The sequence below is a fragment of the Gopherus flavomarginatus genome, chromosome 3 (genome assembly GCF_025201925.1).
Source record: "Gopherus flavomarginatus isolate rGopFla2 chromosome 3, rGopFla2.mat.asm, whole genome shotgun sequence".
NCBI lineage: Eukaryota > Metazoa > Chordata > Testudines > Testudinidae > Gopherus > Gopherus flavomarginatus.
In genome coordinates, this window is record NC_066619.1 from 143,328,449 (window position 1) to 143,346,402 (window position 17,954).

Genomic DNA, 17,954 nt, shown 5'->3' on the forward strand with positions numbered 1-17,954 from the left:
AAAGTCTTTGCAAATAAATCTGTGACAAACTTCAGGGTACATCAAAAAACCCATTACTGACATATTTTATTCCCAAGTGTAGTGCTTTTAATTAGGTATCTTCTGCATGTCCAGTCTTCAGCTTCTGGCACGCAGTGGAAAACATGCTCCATTTTCTTTAGAAAGAAATTGCAGAAGAATTTTTTTTTCAAATGTCATTTGCGTCATTTGGGTTCAGAGATTTGGCTGGAAGCGGGTGATCAGGGAGGGGGAGAGAAGAGAAGAGGGAGACCGTGGGGAGAGGGTGGGGCCTGGGTAGAGTGGGGCAGTGCCTGGGGCAGAGCAGGGGTGGAGTATGCGCGGGGCCACAGGCAGAAGAGGTGAGCTGGGGAGCTCGCTTCCCCAAGTGGCAGCTTCACCCACCGCCCATGACAGCAGGTAAGAGTGGGTTGGCTCCTGCACACTCAGGACACGCTGCAGTCTCCTTAGGCAGGGGCTGTATTCACAGAGCCGAATGCTGCAGCACCGCACATTCTGCGTGAGGGAGAGGGTACGGGGGTCTCTATGGGGAACTGTGACTCTCCGCTGCTGTGAGGCAGGCTGGGCGGCTCGGTATCCTTTGCTGCCTTGTCTCTCCCCGCCCCCAGGCTGAGAGCCCGGGCTGCCGTCAGCCATAGGGTACAAGTTTAATAATACTGCATAGGGCCCCATAAATCCTAAAGACGGCCCTGCAGAAATGTATCAAATTAGACCTGATCCTGCAAATAGCTACGCATACATTTTCTTTATACACTGAGTAACTCCACTGCCTTCAGTGGGACTACTCAAAGTGTGTGAAGTTAGCTCGTTGCAGGGACCTTATAGAGACATCATCAGTTTGTTTGGAACTCTTTCCGTTTTCCAACATCCTAGTCATTCTGTAAAAGAGACCGCTCCATGCCTGCACGGTGAGTCAGACACATTGGTGCTCCTACAGGTTTCTCAGCCCGCATTAACAGAATACTGCCATGGCTTTTGAAACAAAACATCTTAGTCTCCTTTATTTAAAGGCACCCTTTTAGGAGCCTGAAAATAAGTGTTTCTCTACCAATATCAATGTATTCTCCTTGGCAAATGCCTGTGTCTTCCGAGCTTTGAATGTATCTGGATTAATATATTCACATCCATTTAAGTAGGGATGGCTCAGTGGTTTGAGCATTTACCTGCAAAACCCATGGTTGTGAGTTCAGCCCTTGAGGGGGCCACTTTAGGGATCTAGGCAAATATCTGTCTGGGGATTGGCCCTGCTTTGAGCAAGGGGTTGGGTTAGATTAGATGACCTCCTGAGGTTCCTTCTGTATCTGGTATTCTATGACCTTCAATGCACATTTAATATCATCAAGCCAAGCCTTTGTTTGTAGACTAGCATTATCAGTTAGCACAGCTACTGGAATATTGTTTGTTGCTGCAGAAAGAACAAAGGTACATTATGTTCTTGTAGGATCTGATAATCTGACTTGGCACTTAGTTTTTACCAGCTGTTCAGAACTGGACAGGGCTTTAGCTAGATATTTCCCCCTCCCCATTTTTTTTTAAAAGAAGGACATCAGCATTTCTCTTCCACTGCAATGCAAGTGAGAGCCTCACAAACTGTGTACATGCTGTGAGCCCCTGGTGTGTGTTATCCCAAGGAGGTCCCCACCACTGATGGGATGAGGTGGAGGGACATATGATTCTGATCCTTATGCTAGATGGCAAGGATGGCACACACAGGCATGGACAAGAGCCCTATGCACTGCTTAGGGCTATTGCTACAGGGTTATTTTTAGAAGGGGAGGCCAGACCCATTCCCCCTTCTGCTCTCCCGCTGGTGTATTTGCTTAGCTGGTCCTCAGACTAGGACCCCCAAATAAATCGATGCCTCCCCCAGCAGCTCCCATGAGGCTCGGCAAGAGCAAGGACCACTGCCCAGGATTCTGGGGGCCAGCCACACCAGGTTTCATGCAGCCCCACACGGCTCATTTCTCACTGATGAGAAAACACATGAGATCCGCCCAGCACATGGTGAGAGCAGACAGAGCCGTCCCCCCATCCCGGCATGTGGGGGAAGGTGGGCTGACAGGAGAGGGCCTTTGTCTCTGGTTTGGGGGGGCTAGGACAGGATGGTGGAGGCTACCCAGGATGGTTTGATCTCCATGAGCTTCCTGGTTTCAGCCCCCAGCTGCTCCCCATGACCCCTCTCACCTCCTGTGCTGGCAGGGCACCGGGCACCCAGCCACCTCCCCCCAGCTGTGCCATGCGGCCTGTTCCCAGCTGGGGCCAGGGGATAGAGGGTTGAACTAGAGAGGCAGCTTGGTCACCCACCATTCCTCTGCAGCACAACCCTTGCTGGCCCGGAGGAGCAGCTGCAGGAAGCTCCGTGCCACCCCACCGCCCGGGGCCTGTCGAGCAGGGATGAGGGGCCACTAGGTGCATGAGCGTCACCTGGGATGAGCAATGCTGGGCAGCGCTGGATGTGGGAGTCACACCATCGCAGAGGTGTAGGCACACGGTTGTGTATTACGGCTAGCACTGCAAAGCCCAGTGTGCTGTACATCCCGCCATGTTCACTCTCTGGTGCTGCAGCAGCTGGCTAGCTTCGTTCTGAAATGACGGGTCTCTACGGCATGCAAGTGTTAAAGATCTCATGGTGATTTTGGTCAAAGTGGGGGTTTGAGCCACTGTCCTTAGCCACAACAGTACCTTCCTGCACTGCTCTCAGCATGCTGCCTGCACAACACTGCGTTGCAGACCTCCCCTGCAGAAGTGGGTCCTATTTATATAGTTTCTTAAGGGCCTTGGACTCTATCTGGGTGTAATTTGTTTTTCTGCAGATGGGCTCAATGCTAGATTGTAGCCCAATGAAATCTGTTCTGGTGTCAGCTTTCGGAGCTCTCTGTGCCACTCACACAGCTTTTAGCTCTAAAATCATCCTTGTGTAGCAAGACTTGTCTTTACCACATGAATTTCTGTCACTAGATCTTCCGTCACTATTTAAACCAATGATCGCTAGCACTGTTTTGTTGCTAATGCAGATGTTTTGCACCCACAGTTGGCTTTTGGGTACCCATAGAACTCTCTGTATATCCCATAGCAAATAACACAGAAGAGAATAGAAAATTCGTACCAGCTATCCCAAAGCACAAGAACATAACAATGACACTTAGACCCAGATCCTCAAAGGTATTGGACACCTAACTCCCACTGCTTTATCATTTATCCGGATCTTAGCTCTTTTCATTCACAGATCTCAAAGGAAGGGACATATCCTTATCCCTGTTCTGTACAGACAAGAGAAATGAATGATTCATATGGTAACACAGTTGGTCTGGCAAAACTGAGTCTAGAAGCCAGGTCTCCTGACTCCTGGTTCGCTGCCCTGCCCATTTAGGGTGACCAGATATCCCAACACTATCAGGACCTCCGGATATTAGGGGCTTCGTCTTATATAGGACCCCATTACCACCACCACCCCGATTTTTACACTTGCTAGATGGTCGGCCTATGCCCACTATACCGTGCTGCTTTCCCACCTTGTAAATAGTAGAATACTTAATAACATTGATGAAAACATTGAAAATATAGGATTGTATCAGCTCTAATGGAGACAGCCACAGCTCCTATTTATTTCAGTGGGAGCTGAGCCCACTTATCCAGTGCCAATGTGACTCGTGGCCTTCAGAGCGTTATATGCATGGGAGTAAATAACAGACCCTGACACTACCCTGCTCTTTGATTCCACCAGCACATCAGCCTTGAGTTCATTGCTGCCAGCAGAGGCACCGATTGCCTGGATGACTGGTTACTGCAGTAAGTGCTAAACACCTGATTTATCTATTTAACTGCTACATGACACAGAAAGCCATTTTGGGAAATCTGAGCTTAAAAGGATCATGGCCTAATAAAAATGCAAGGGAGTTGGGAGCTGGAAAGATCAGCCTGGTATTTTGCTCCTGTCATATAAACAAAGGCTTGGAAGGGAGCTCAAGAGGGCATCTAGTTCTTCTCCCCACGCTGAGGCAGGAGTGAGTATTCCTGGACAGGCGTTTGTCTAACCTCTTCATAACAGCGTCCAGTGCAGAGATCCCACATCCTGATTTTTACACTTGCTAGGTGGTCGGCCTATGCCGACTCCTGTTCCAGTGCTTAACCATCCTTAGAGTGAGAATGTTTTTCCTTGTGTCTAACCTAAATCTGCCTCATGACAAACTAAGCTGAGTACTTCTTGTCTTACCCTCGATGAACACACAGAACAATTCAAGCCATGTAAACTGCCTTCTAGATTCCAAGTGTGACAAGGGCCTTACAAATGCGTGTATCAGATGATAACCTCTGCCAGCCAGTGGCATTAGCCATCCATATAATTCAGAAAAAGCATACTCGGGCCACCGAAATAAAGAACTGCACACTAATTGCATATGAATCATCCCCCAGCCAGCAGCTGAAGTCATCAGCTATCCTGGAGATTTGTGTGTATATTTTGCTGCCACGACCCACAACATACAGGAAAGTGGTAAGAGTTTGATCTCACAGCTGCTTACTACACAGCGGAGTGTTTACTACCCAGCACTAAGTATTTGCAGAATTAGGGCCTATGCAGGTATAAGTTGTGGTTCCCCAATTTAGAAAAGTTAATTGCTTGTGATATAGAGATATACTGTACACTAGCCATTTAATTGCTCTCCAGCCTCATATTAAAATTGATGGTGACTCAGTTACATAGCCCAGTCCATAGACAGCTGCAGCAGCACAGTAGCCAGCAAACACAGCTGTAAACAGGGGAGTTTCAGTGGGAGTTCTGTTGCAGGAGCAAGTTTTTGTATTGTGTGTATTGGATTTTGTAGTTTGCATGTGTGGAGGCTGGAGGGGCAGTGTGCTTGGAGAGAAGCTGAGCCCTGCTTAGGGGATGGGGCTTCTCTGCTTAGGGGTCCTATAAAAGGTAGCCAGCCAGTCAGGAAGCGGCACAGACGGCTGCAGAGGCACAGGAGCCAGCAAACAGAGCTGTAAGCAGGGGAGTTTCAGTGGGAGTTTGCGGGGGAGACTTAGGCCTGGTCTACACTACGCTGTTAAACTGATTTTAACAGCATTAAATCGATTTAACGCTGCACCCGTCCACACTACACTGCTCTTTATATCGATTTAAAGGGCTCTTTAAATAAATTTCTGTACTCCTACAAAACGAGAGGAGTAACGCTAAAATCGATATTACTATATCGGATTAGGGTTAGTGTGGACACAAATCGACATTATTGGCCTCATTATTTTACAGTAGTTACCCACAGTGCACCGCTCCAGAAATCGATGCTAGCCTCGGACCATGGACGCACACCACCGAATTAATGTGCCTAGTGTGGACGCGCACAATTGACTTTATAATATCTGTTTTATAAAATCAGTTTAAGCTAATTCGATTTTATCCTGTAGTGTAGACGTAGCCTTAGAGACCTAGGCAGAGGAATTGACAGGCCAGTGAAGGGAGTGGGTGGTGTTCTGCTGGTGATCTGGTGCCTGTTGGGGGTTTGTTTTGGTTTGTGTTTCCTGCACTACCAGGCTGTAGGTGGGAAGGCTATGACTGATACAGAGGCAGCAGTAAAAGACACAATGAGGATGACTGGATGTGGAAGCTGCGGCATGTACATGATCCTGGAGGGGGCACCTGAAAAGAGTTTTGTCTGCATGAAGTGCCACCTGATAAAGCTGATGGAAGAAAAGATCTGAGGACTGGAGATGCAGGTGGAAACTCTGGTAGAGTTTAGAAGGGGGTCGGAGCAGATGATGGAGCACAGACATGAGGAGGATGAAGGGAAAAGCTCAGACTTGCAGATGGAAACAGGAGCAAAGAATTCTGAGAGGAGACTGCTGGGTGAGGAAAGTGGACGATGGAAGCATGTGACTAAGAGAACCAGGCAGAGGAAAAGACGGGCCAGTGAAGGAGAAATAGAGCTCAGAAACAGGTTTGCAGAGTTGGAAAATGAAGAAGGGGCACAGCAGGAGGTCGCTGAAGGTGAGAGGGCAAGGAAGAAGAGAAGAGCAGCTAGTTCTATGGGAAGAGTCAATGGAGACAACACCAAATATGAGCCCCAGGAGGATACGGGATGGAGACACATCAGTTGAAAGTAACAGAAGAGGAGAAGGACCTTGGAGTACTGGTTGATCACAGGATGACTATGAGCCACCAATGTGATATGACCCTTAAAAAAGCTAATGCGGTTTTAGGATGCATCAGGTGAGGTATTTCCAGCAAAGATAAGGAGGCGTTAGTACTATTATACAAGGAACTGGTGAGACCTCATCTGGAATACTGTGTGCAGTTCTGGTCTCCCATGTTTAAGAAGGATGAATTCAAACTGGAACAGGTACAGAGAAGGGCTACTAGGATGATCCGAGGAATGGAAAACTATCTTATGAAAGGAGACTCAAAGAGCTAGGCTTGTTTAGCCTAACCTTCCAACATGGCTCAGTAACTGGTTAAAAGATACGAAACTGAAGGCAGGAATAAATGGTCAGTTTTCACAGTGGAGAAAGTTAAACAGAGGGGTCCCCCAGGGACCTATAATGAGAGCCGTGATGTTCCATTCCCACTGCAAATCTGAGAAACCATCAATGGGCAAGGTGGACTGTGACATGGAAATATGCATCTTGGAGGTCAAGGGTTGAAAAACAATCTCCCTGCTCCAGCATCGGAATTATCGTTGGTAGAGTAACCATCTAGAATTTCTGTTTCTTGACAAACTTGTTTAGATGTCAAAGGTCGAGGATAGGGCGCCATCTGCCGTTTTTGGCCTGGTCTACACTACGCGTTTAAACCGATTTTAGCAGCGTTAAACCGATTTAACGCTGTACTCGTCCACACTACGAGGCCCTTTATATCGATATAAAGGGCTCTTTAAATCGGTTTCTGTACTCCTCCCCGACGAGAGGAGTAGCGCTAAAATCGGTATTACCATATCGGATTAGGGTTACTGTGGCCGCAAATCGACGGTATTGGCCTCCGGGCGGTATCCCACAGTGCACCACTGTGACCGCTCTGGACAGCAATCTCAGCTCGGATGCAGTGGCTAGGTAAACAGGAAAAGCCCCGCGAAATTTTGATTTTCATTTCCTGTTTGCCCAGCGTGGAGCACTGATCAGCAGGGGTGGCAATGCAGTCCCAAATCCAAAAAGAGCTCCAGCATGGACCGTACGGGAGATACTGGATCTGACCGCTGTATGGGGAGACAAATCTGTTCTATCAGAGCTCCGTTACAGAAAACGAAATGCCAAAGCGTTTGAAAAAAAATCTACAGGCTACACAGTGCTGCGTGACAAGCGTAACGGGAAGCCAGAGACTCAAACGGACGCTCGTGGAAGGAGGGAGGGGGCACTGAGGACTCCAGCTATCCCACAGTCCACAGCAGTCTCCGAAAAGTATTTGCATTCTTGGCTGAGCTCCCAATGCCTGTAGGGTCAAACACATTGTCCGGCGTGGTTCAGGGAATAGCTCGTCAATTTACTCCCTCCCCACCCCACGTGAAAGAAAAGGGAAAGAAATTGTTTCTTGACTTCTTTCAATGTCACCCTATGTCTACTGAATGCTGCTGGTAGATGTGATGCTGCAGCAGTGAAGAGCAGTATCCGCTCCTCTCCCCTCCCTGGTGGCAGATGGTGCAGTAGGACTTGTAACCGTCCTTCTTATGAACCCGTGAGTGCTCCTGGCTAGCTTCAGGTGAGGCTGGCTGGGGGCGCCTGGGTGAAAATAGGAATGACTCCCAGTCATTCCCAGTAGATGGTACAGAACGGCTGGTAACCGTCTTCATTATAGCAACTGGAGGCTGAGCTTCAATCAGCCCCCTCCCTGTCATGTGAAAAGAAAAGATTCTGTACTGCCTGGACTATCATAGCAGTGGGATGCTGAGCTCCTCTCCCCCACACTACTTAATGTCCTGCCTGGACTATCATAGCACCCGGAGGCTGCCTCCCCCTCATTTTATGTCACTAAAAACTCAGTGTTTCTTATTCCTGCATTCTTTATTACTTCATGACACAAATGGGGGGGGGACACTGCCACGGTAGCCCAGGAAGGTTGGGGGAGGAGGGAAGCAATGGGAGAGGTTCTTGCAGGGGCACGCCCCGTGAATGGCATGTAGCTCATCATTTCTGCGGGATCTGACACAGAGCAGCTGTACTCTCTAATACACTGCTTCTCTAGTACATTTGCCCCATATTCTAGGCAGGACTGACTCTATTTTTAGAAATCATAAAGGAGGGATTGACTCGGAGAGTCATTCCCCGTTTTGCTTTTGCGCCCCCGGCCGATCTCAGCCAGGGGCACCCATGATCGCAGCAGACAGCACAGAAGGACAGATAACCATCATCTCATTGCCAAATTACACAGGCAGCAGACGGTATAGAACAACTGGTAACCATCTCTGCTATCATGCAAAAGCAAATGAATGCTGCTGTGTAGCGCTGGAGTATCGCCTCTGTCTGTGGCATCCAGTACACATACGGTGACTGTAAAAAAAAAAAAAAAAAAAAAAAAGCTGAATGGGCTCCATGGTTGCCGTGCTATGACGTCTGCCAGGACAATCCCGGGAAAAAGGGCGCGAAATGATTGTCTGCCGTTGCTTTCCTGGAGAAAGCAATGAGTGACGACATTTACCCAGAACCACCTGCGACAATGATTTTTGCCCCATCAGCCACTGGGCTCTCAACCCAGAATTCTAAGGGGCGGGGGAGACTGCGGGAACTATGGGATAGCTATGGAATAGCTACCCATAGTGCAACGCTCCAGAAATCGACGCTAGCCTTGGACCATGGATGCACACCGCCGAATTAATGTGCCTAGTGTGGCCATGTGCATTCGACTTTATACAATCTGTTTTATAAAACCGGTTTATGTAAAATCGGAATAATCCCGTAGTGTAGACGTACCCTTTCTTTTCTGTCAAGAAATAGTGAGAGTAAAACCCCTTCCCTCTGTGTTGAGCTTGTACCCGCTCTATCATTCCTAGCTGTATGAGGTGTTGTACCTCTTGACGGAGCAACTGTTCGTGAGAGGGGTCCCTGAAGAGGGACAGGGTGGGTTGGGGGTATGGAGAGGAAGGGGATGGCACAGCTCAATCTGATAATTTCCCGGACCCATCTGTCCATAGTGATAGCTTCCCAATTGGCAAGGAATGGGTGCAGACGGTGTCCAAAGAAATGGATGGTTGAAATCGATGCTGAAGAGGGTGGAAGGTTTTCTATACCCTTGACCAAGGCTTCAGATTTGTTTGTTTGAGGCAGGAGGGTGGGTCACCATTGTTTATGGAGTGCGACGTCATTGGGTCCTGGGTCTACGGCGTTGTTGTTGCTGCATATCATATTGTCTGAAATGTTGATTTTGTGCAAAAGCATGGTAGCGTGGCCACTGGTATGGCTGATATCTGTACCGCCTCTTTTTTGTTGCAAGTGGCTGGATGCCTAAAGATCTTGAGCGTAGCATGTGATTCTTTCATGGAATGGAGGACCTCCATTGGTTGCAGAGGTGAAGAGCTTGTCCTCATCGAAGGGAAGATCTTCGACAGGTGGATGGTGGTGGTTGGGGACTCTCTCCTGAGGGGAATGAGTCATCTATCTGCTGTCCCGACTGGGAAAACCAAGAAGTGTGCTGCTTGCCAGGAGCTAGGATTCACAATGTGATGGAGAGACTGCCGAGACTCATCAAGCCCTCAGATCGCTACCCCTTCCTTCTTCTCCATGTGAGCACCAATGATACTGCCTTAAGCGGATCACTGCAGACTACGTGGCTCTTGGAAGCAGGATAAAGGAGTTTGAGATGCAAGTGGTGTTCTCATCCACCCTCCCTGTGGAAGGAAAAGGCCCAGGTAGAGACTGTTGAATCATGGAAGTCAATGAGTGGCTACGCAGGTGGTGTTGGAGAGAAGGCTTTGGATTCTTTGACCATGGGATGGTGTTCCAAGAAGGGGGGAGTGTTAGGCAGAGACGGGCTCCACCTAATGAAGAGAGGGAAGAGTATCTTCGCAAACAGGCTGGCTAACCTAGTGAGGAGGGCTTTAAACTAGGTTCACCAGGGGAAGGAGACTGAAGCCCTGAGGTAAGTGGGAAAATGGGATACCAGGAGGAAGCATGAACAGGAGAGTGCAAGAGGGGAGGACTCCTGTCTCAGACTGAGAAAGTAGGACTATCAGCAAGTTATCTTAAGTGCCTAAACACAAATGCAAGAAGCCTGGGAAACAAGCAGGGAGAACTGGAAGTCATGGTCAAGGAATTATGATGTGATTGGAATAACAGAGACCTGGTGGGATAAATCACATGACTGGAGTACAGTCACGGACGGATATAAACTGTTCAGGAAGGACAGGCAGGGCAGAAAAGGTGCGGGAGTTGCATTGTATGTAAGAGAGCAGCGTGACTGCTCAGAGCTCCAGTATGAAACTGCAGAAAAACCTGAGAGTCTCTGCATTAAGTTTAGAAGGCGATGTCGTGGTGGGAGTCTGCTATAGACCGCCAGACCAGGGGGAAGAGGTGGACAAGGCTTTCTTCCAGCAACTAACAGAAGTTACTGGATCACACGCCCTGGTTCTCATGGGAGACTTCAATCTCCCCTATATCTGCTGAGAGAGCAATACAGCGGTGCACAGACAATCCAGGAAGTTTTTGGAAAGTGTAAGGGACAATTTCCTTGTGCAAGTGCTGGAGGAACAAACTAGGGGCAAAGCTCTTCTTGACCTGCTGCTCACAAGCAGAGAAGAGTTAGTAGGGGAAGCAAAAGTGGATGGGAACCTGGGAAGCAGTGACTATGAGATGGTCAAGTTCAGGATGCTGACACAAGGAAGAAAGGAGAGCAGCAGAATACGGACCCTGGACTTCAGAAAAGCAGACTTTGACTCCCTCAGGGAACTGATGGGCAGGATACCCTGGGAGAATAACAGGAGGGGGAAAGGAGTCCAAGAGAGATGGCTGTATTTTAAAGAATCCTTATTGAGGTTGCAGGAACAAACCATCCTGATGTGTAGAAAGAATAGTAAATATGGCAGGCGACCAGCTTGGCTTAACAGTGAAATCCTTGCTGATCTTAAACAAAAAAGAAGCTGACAAGGGGAAGATTGGACAAATGACCAGGGAGGAGTATAAAAATATTGCTCAGGCATGCTGGAGTGAAATCAGAAAGGCCAAATCACACTTGGAGTTGCAGCTAGCAAGAGATGTTAAGAGTAACAAGAAGGGTTTCTTCAGGTATGTTAGCAACAAGAAGGTGGTCAAGGAAAGTGTGGGCCCCTTACTGAATGAGGGAGGCAGCCTAGTGATGGAGGATGTGAAAAAAGCAAATGTACTCAATGCTTTTTTTGCCTCTGTCTTCGCAAACAAGGTCAGCTCCCAGATTGCTGCACTGGGTAGCACAGTATGGGGAGAAGGTGACCAGCCCTCTGTGGAGAAAGAAGTGGTTAGGGACTATTTAGAAAAACTGGACGAGCACAAGTCCATGGGGCTGGATGCGCTGCATCCGAGGGTGCTAAAGGAGTTGGTGGATTGCAGAGCCATTGGCCATTATCTTTGAAAACTCAAAGCAATTGGGGGAGGACCTGGATGAGTGGAAAAAGGCTAATATAATGCCCATCTTTAAAAAAGGGAAGGAGGAGGATCCGGGGAACTACAGGCCAGTCAGCCTCACCTCAGTCCCTGGAAAAATCATGGAGCAGGTCCTCAAGGAATCAATTCTGAAGCACTTAGAGGAGAGGAAAGTGATCAGGAACAGTGAGCATGGATTCACCGAGGGTTACTAATTGCCTTCTATGATGAGATAACTGGCTCTGTGGATGAGGGGAAAATAGTGGACGTGTTATTCCTTGACTTTAGCAAATCTTTTGATATGGTGTCCCATAGTATTCTTGCTGGAAAGTTAAAGTAGTATGGGCTGGATGAATGGACTATAAGGTGGATAGAAAGATGGCTAGATTGTCGGGCTCAACAGGTAGTGATCAATGGTCAGGCTTGATAAAGCCCTGGTTGGGATGATTTAGTTGAGGACTGGTCCTGCTCTGAGCAGGGGGTTGGACTAGATGATCTCCTGAGGTCCCTTTCAACTCTGATCAGTACTGGATTTACCATGGCACCATGGTGCCTGGCCCACGATCCAAAGGGGCCACTTAGTGCTGCTGGCTTCTGGAGCTCCTGCTGCAGCAGGACAGGCTCTGCGGGCAGCCACGCTTCTCCCCCTCACAAATCCACAGCCCCCTGCCCTGACACCTGACCCCCCCGCACATCTCCATCCCCATCCTGAGCACCAAAAGTGAGCCCCTGCACCCCCCCGCATTCCCACATGCACCCCTTGCACCAAACAGGAGCTGCCCCAGGTAAGCGCACCACACCCCAACCCTGAGCCCCCTCCCTCACCCTAGCTCCTGGCCAGACCCTGCACCCCAATGTTTTTGTTTTTACAATATTTGGAAAGATCATTAAGTGGTCTGTCAAGACCCTCCGTGATTTTCAAGTGATCTGTGTAAAAATAAGTTAGACTACAAGAACAATCAAGGTACCTCACTTTATTTTCATTTACTTGCTATTATTTATAGGAGGAGGATGAAGGAAAAAAGAATGAAAAAACAGGGGTAGGGGAGATAAGAGAGAATGTTCTTTTTCTTGGCTGGGTCCCAAGGAGGGGCCCCAAAAATGAAGCTAAGCACAGGGCCGGGGGGTCCCACTAACTCTAAATCCACCACTGGCCATCACGTCACCTGGGCTGGGGATACTGCGTCAGTTGATCCCCGCAGTCTCCAACCTACCTAGGCAGTACAGCAGACATGACCCTGCCCGCTAGCTCCTCTCACTCCCTAGCCCATCCACCCCTTGCTTCCCACAGCTTAAAGCTTAGCCCTCTCACTTTTAAAAATGATTGCTTGCCTCTCCCCCCACTCAGGCTTTTCTGGCAGCCCTGTTGCCAGGTATCCAGTTTTAGACTGGAAACTTCATTAGAAAGTGGGACCTGGATGTCCGGTTAGCAGTGCTGACTGGAACCCAGAAGTCCGGTTATAGGAGTAACCACATTATCCTCCGCTACTCTCACTCCCAACACGCACCCCAGGGGGCTGGAAGAGAACATGTCCTGCTGCTGGATGTCTGAATGTGGGGAAGTCTGGGTCCTGCACCCGCCACTTCCTGCGATCCACCGTGATTCTCAGCCAGCCAGTAAAACAGAAGGTTTATTAGACAACAGGAACACAGTCAAAGCAGAGCTTGTAGGTATGGAAAACAGGACCCCTCAGCCAGGTCCATCTTGTGGGGTAGGGAGCCCAGACACCAATGCTCAGCCTCCCTCCATTTCCCCAGCCAGCTCCAAACTGCAACCCACTCCAGCCCCTCCTCTGGCCTGTGTCTCTTTTCCCAGGGACAGGAGGTCACCTGATCTCTTTGTTCTCCAACATCTTCAGTTAGGACCTTGCAGGGGAGGGGCCCAGGCCATCAGCTGCCAGGAGACAGGGTGTCAGCCATTCTCTGTACAGACAGCATCACACCTGCCCTCTAGGGCTCTGCAACAATCACACATGACTTATCCCACCACCTAGATACTTAAGAAATATATAGGGGAAATGGCACCCACACAGTATCCAGAGAAAACTAAGAACATTCCCACTTTGTCACACATGAGGAAGGGCAGCTCGGTGCACAGAGAGATGAAGAGAATGGGCTAGAACCAGGGAGAAGGTAGGTACCTGCTCTATGTGGGCAGGGGCAGGGGAGATCCTGTTTACCCCCTCCTCAGCCCTGCTGTGCTTGCAGTTTACCCCTGGCCCCTCCCTTGCTCCAGGGACCAACCCTAGCTCCTGCCCCACTGTGCTTTTTCCCCCGGCCCCTTTTACAATAATTTCCCGGGGGGGGGGGGGCACAAATATGTTTGGAGCTGGGCCCACAAAAAGTTAATCCGGCCCTGACCCTGAAATTCTATGATCTCCTTGGGAAAGAAGGAAGAAATAAATCATGAGGCATGCCACATGCTGATGGCTATGACTGTGGATCTGGCGGCTGCATCTGCAGCATCGACGGTGGCCTGAAGAGCTGTGCAGGAGATCAATTACCCCTCAGACACTACCGCTTTGAATTGTCATCGTTTGTCTTCCGACACATAACCAATAAATTGCACTACTTTAGCATAATTCTCGTGGTCATATTTTGCTAAGAGCGCCGTGTAATTTGTTACTCAAAATTGCAAAGTGGAAGATGAATGCACTTTGTGCCCAAAGGAGTTCAGTCTCGTTCTCCTTGTCAGATAGGGTAAATTGGAAAGGCTGGTGCTTATTTTTCTGGTTGGCCGCCTTGACCACTAGCTAACTAACTCCGAACCCTTCGATGGGACAAAATATTTGCAGTCCAGTCTCTTGCTAATGGGGGTTATCATGGCCAGGGTCTGCCAGAAAGTTTTAAATTTTAGCTGGTTCCATGATGGCCCCATTAATTGGTAGGGCTATTGTGGATGAGGTGGTAGCCTGTCATATGTCGGTGAGTTCATGGTGGGTTTCCAGTACCTCCTTCAGGGTAATCTTGAATTCATCGGCTACCCTTTTAAATAATTCCTGAAAGTGGACGAGCACATCAGCAGTGGGAGCACCATGGCCTCCTGTGGTGGTATCACTATAGGACGGGGAGTGATATCCTGTGCAGGCAGAGTGGCTACTTCAGGTCGTATCTGCCTATCTGTGTAAGAAAGCATCGGGGAGCGCCTGACAGCTTTTCTGTGAGTGGCATGGTGAACGCTCAATTGTGCCATGGCGTAGTTCCATGGACCCAGTGTGGCCATTGCCCAGGAAAAGGGGCAGGTGGTCCCATCCAGGAGTTGCCAGTGTGGGTAGCTGCTAGGATTGGAGGAGCGTCTCCCACTTGTAGGTAAGTGAACCTGAGAGGAATATTGTGAGAAAAACATGATCATTGTCCTTTCTCCACTTGAGAGGCTTGGAGCAGTAGGGGAGTACTGCAGATCGGGTGCTGAACATCCCGGTGATAGATCAGTGCTGAGTAGTGAAGACTGGGGGTATGGGACACTCTTAAGGCCCCTGGATGTAAAAACTGAGGTGGTGCAGTGACTCCAGGTGCCGAATGATAAGGCAGGAGAGGCATGAGCGTTAACGGAAGTGGAGCTGGTGCCGCTGCTGTTGGTGCAGGCAGAGTCTGCAGAGGCATCTGCTGCACTGAAGGTTGCACTGGGGATGCATATTGTGCCACAGGAGTAGGTGCCCCAGACATGGGCACTGTCGGGCAGGCAGGTGACATGAGGCAGCTCGGTGCCGGGAGCGTCGGGCGAGGAAGCGGTGCCACAAGATCGAAGGGCGGTGCTGCAATCTCTGCTTGTGCTCTCAGCACCGTGACAGCTCTCGGCACTGTGCTGTCAAAGGCTGCCAAGGGAGACCTATAGGAGGCGGGCAGCTGAAAGCCCTGAAAAGTGCTGAGCCGTGGAATGGCGGGCACTAGTGAGGGGGAAGTCATTTGAGACTACTTTGCTGAGGATTGGCTCCTGATAGGGAAGGATGCTGGCCAACCATTTCTCCCTTGAGGGTTTTAAAGAGCTTTGCTGGCCACAGTCAGATATGGGTCTGAGGCAGTTTTCTAAGAGGAGCAGTTTCAGTCTTAGCTCCCTGTCCTTGCGGGTTCGTGCTTTAAGCTTATTACAGAGGATGCATTTTGGGGGTACATGAGACTCCCTCAAACAGTGTACACACTGTGAATGACCATCCGAGATAGGGATGGTCTCATTGCAGGAGGCACATCTCTTGAAGCCAGGCATGTCCATAGCCAAGGTTTATGTTTTTTAAATAACTAAAAACTAAACTATTTTTCTTAAATAGTAGCTCTATGACTAAACTATCTAAATTAAACAGAGACACAGAACTCTCTCTGAGTACATCTGAGAACACTGCTGCACTCTGTCTCTAGCCGGGGGGTAGAGAAGGAACTGAGGCGCCTGGGGCGTGCACGCGCTGTTCAAACACTGACAGCTCGAGAGGCAGGCACAGTGCATGCGGCCTGTAGGGAACTGCTGTAGAAATCGCCTATTGAAGGCATTGGGATGCACCTTGACCTGGAGTGGAGCACCCCCAGGGACAGCTCTTGAAGGATTATGAAATCCTACTGCACCAATGAAGAGCAGAGCCCAGGGCTTTTTCTACATGTAAGTCACATTTACAAGTCCAGCTGAAAACTCACAGTGGCCAGTTAACTCAAGAGCTGTCTCTACCCTGAGACCACCAGGGGCTCCACTGACATAAACCCACAGAAGCACACAGAGTCTTCCCAATGGGCTTGGATCAGGCCTTCCCTGGCTTTACACAACCACGTGGGTCTGCACTTACAGATCCCGCTGTCCCAAATTACTCTAGTGTTTGCTCAGTGCAGGATTTGATCAAAGGGGAGAGGGGGGAGCTTTTAGAAAAGAAAGAACTTTACAATAATGGGCTTTTCCACTTCCTAGCCCCCCAACCATGGTTGGGGAAAGCAAAGTTCAACTCCACTGACTTCAGCAGGGTGGTGCGATTTTATGCCAGCGATAAAGAAGGTTATTGGGCCCAATTTATTTTTTTCAAGGCTTTTCAAGCACCACTGCGGGCAAGTGGGAATAAGAGCCGGAGATCACCCAGTCAGACTCAAACCATGCTAATCCTTCACCTCTTAAGAACGCTCTTCAGCTCTCTGTGAAAGTCAGCCCTGCCTCTTCCTAGACAGGCAAAGCTGGGTTACCCTGGAAGAAATAAGTAGATACAGGATGGAGACAGCACATTGCTTATGGGGGAGATTTTCAAAAGCACCCAGGGAGTCGGGCACACAGCTGTCGTCAGTGACCAATAAGAATTACACGCCTAAATCTCACAGGCCTCTCTCACACTTCCGGTCTGCATTTCGGTGTGAAGAGTTTGCTCTTGTACCAGAAATCAAGAGTGTAAGAGGAGTGTCTATGGTTTTAACAGGAGCGTAGGACTGAGGCTGCAGCCACCTGCCATGGCAGGATTTGTATCTGACTAGTTCTGAAGCTGTGCACGGTGGGTCTTAGACAGATAAAGCCCCTGTGGCTTAGTTACTAAAATAAACCTTTACTAGGTTGCCAGTTCATTACAGCAGGGCAGCGCCCCAACCCAGTGGCACAGGCACCCACTAGCTGCCCCAGCAAGAGACAAGACAAGGAACGTGGAGTCCGCTAAAGTGACCACGTGCAGGACTCTGCTGTGCGGTGCCTGCCGCGCCTGGCCCCGGGCAGCCCCCGCGCCGGGGCTGGGAGCGGCGCTCCGGGCACTTTCTATTCTGATCAGCCCCTTCCGCTCGGCACTAAGAAGATTTCCCCCAAGGCCGTTCAGGCTAATCCAGCCTTAGCCTCGATAGCGCGGGGGCCGGCAGAGCGCCTGGCCGGGCCGGCTCGGCTCCTTGTGCCCGGGAGTGCAGGGAGGCCGGGCCCGAGAGCGGGCTTAATCCCTGGGGCCGGGCAGCAGGGCGGGTCCCGCGGCTCCGGCCGGTGATCTCCCAGCGCGGCCGTACGGACCTGCCCGGCCCCCCGCCAGAGCCCCGCTCCCGGCTCCCCGTCCCGTACCTGCTCCCCGGCCGCTCCGCAGGCTCCGCCCGCCCGCGGCTTCAGCGGCGGCTCCGGCGGCAGCGCTCGGCCCCCGGGGTCCCGGGCCAGGTAGCGCCAGGCGGCGTAGGCCCCGCCCGCGCCGAGCACCAGCGCCGCGCCTGCCAGCCCTGCCCGCCGCAGGCTGCTGCCCATCGCGGCTCTGCCCAGCCAAGCGCCTGGGCCTGGGGCCCGGCTGCGCGATCCCCGGAGCCAGGCGGGAGGGGGCTGTACCTCCGCCGGGCCCGCCCCGCCTTAGCACCGCCTCCCCTGCGGCGATCAGCCGGCTCCTCGCTCCGTCACACCGGCACCGGGTCCCCGGCGGCGCCGCGCCCTTCGCCTTCCTCCTCTCGCCACCCGGCCCCGACCCCGAGCTCCCAGCTGCGAGGGG

General features: G+C 50.5%; 1 protein-coding gene across 1 annotated transcript in view; it reads right to left on the reverse strand.

The window, feature by feature from the left end:
- ARL9 (ADP ribosylation factor like GTPase 9) overlaps nucleotides 1-17,738 on the reverse strand; it is a 30,788-nt gene extending 13,050 nt beyond the window's left edge. The window contains exon 1 of the mRNA XM_050948346.1: nucleotides 17,546-17,738. Coding sequence (XP_050804303.1) covers nucleotides 17,546-17,719 — 174 coding nt within the window. The 5' untranslated portion in view covers nucleotides 17,720-17,738. The remainder of the gene's footprint in view (nucleotides 1-17,545) is intronic.
- Nucleotides 17,739-17,954: the final 216 nt, after the last annotated feature.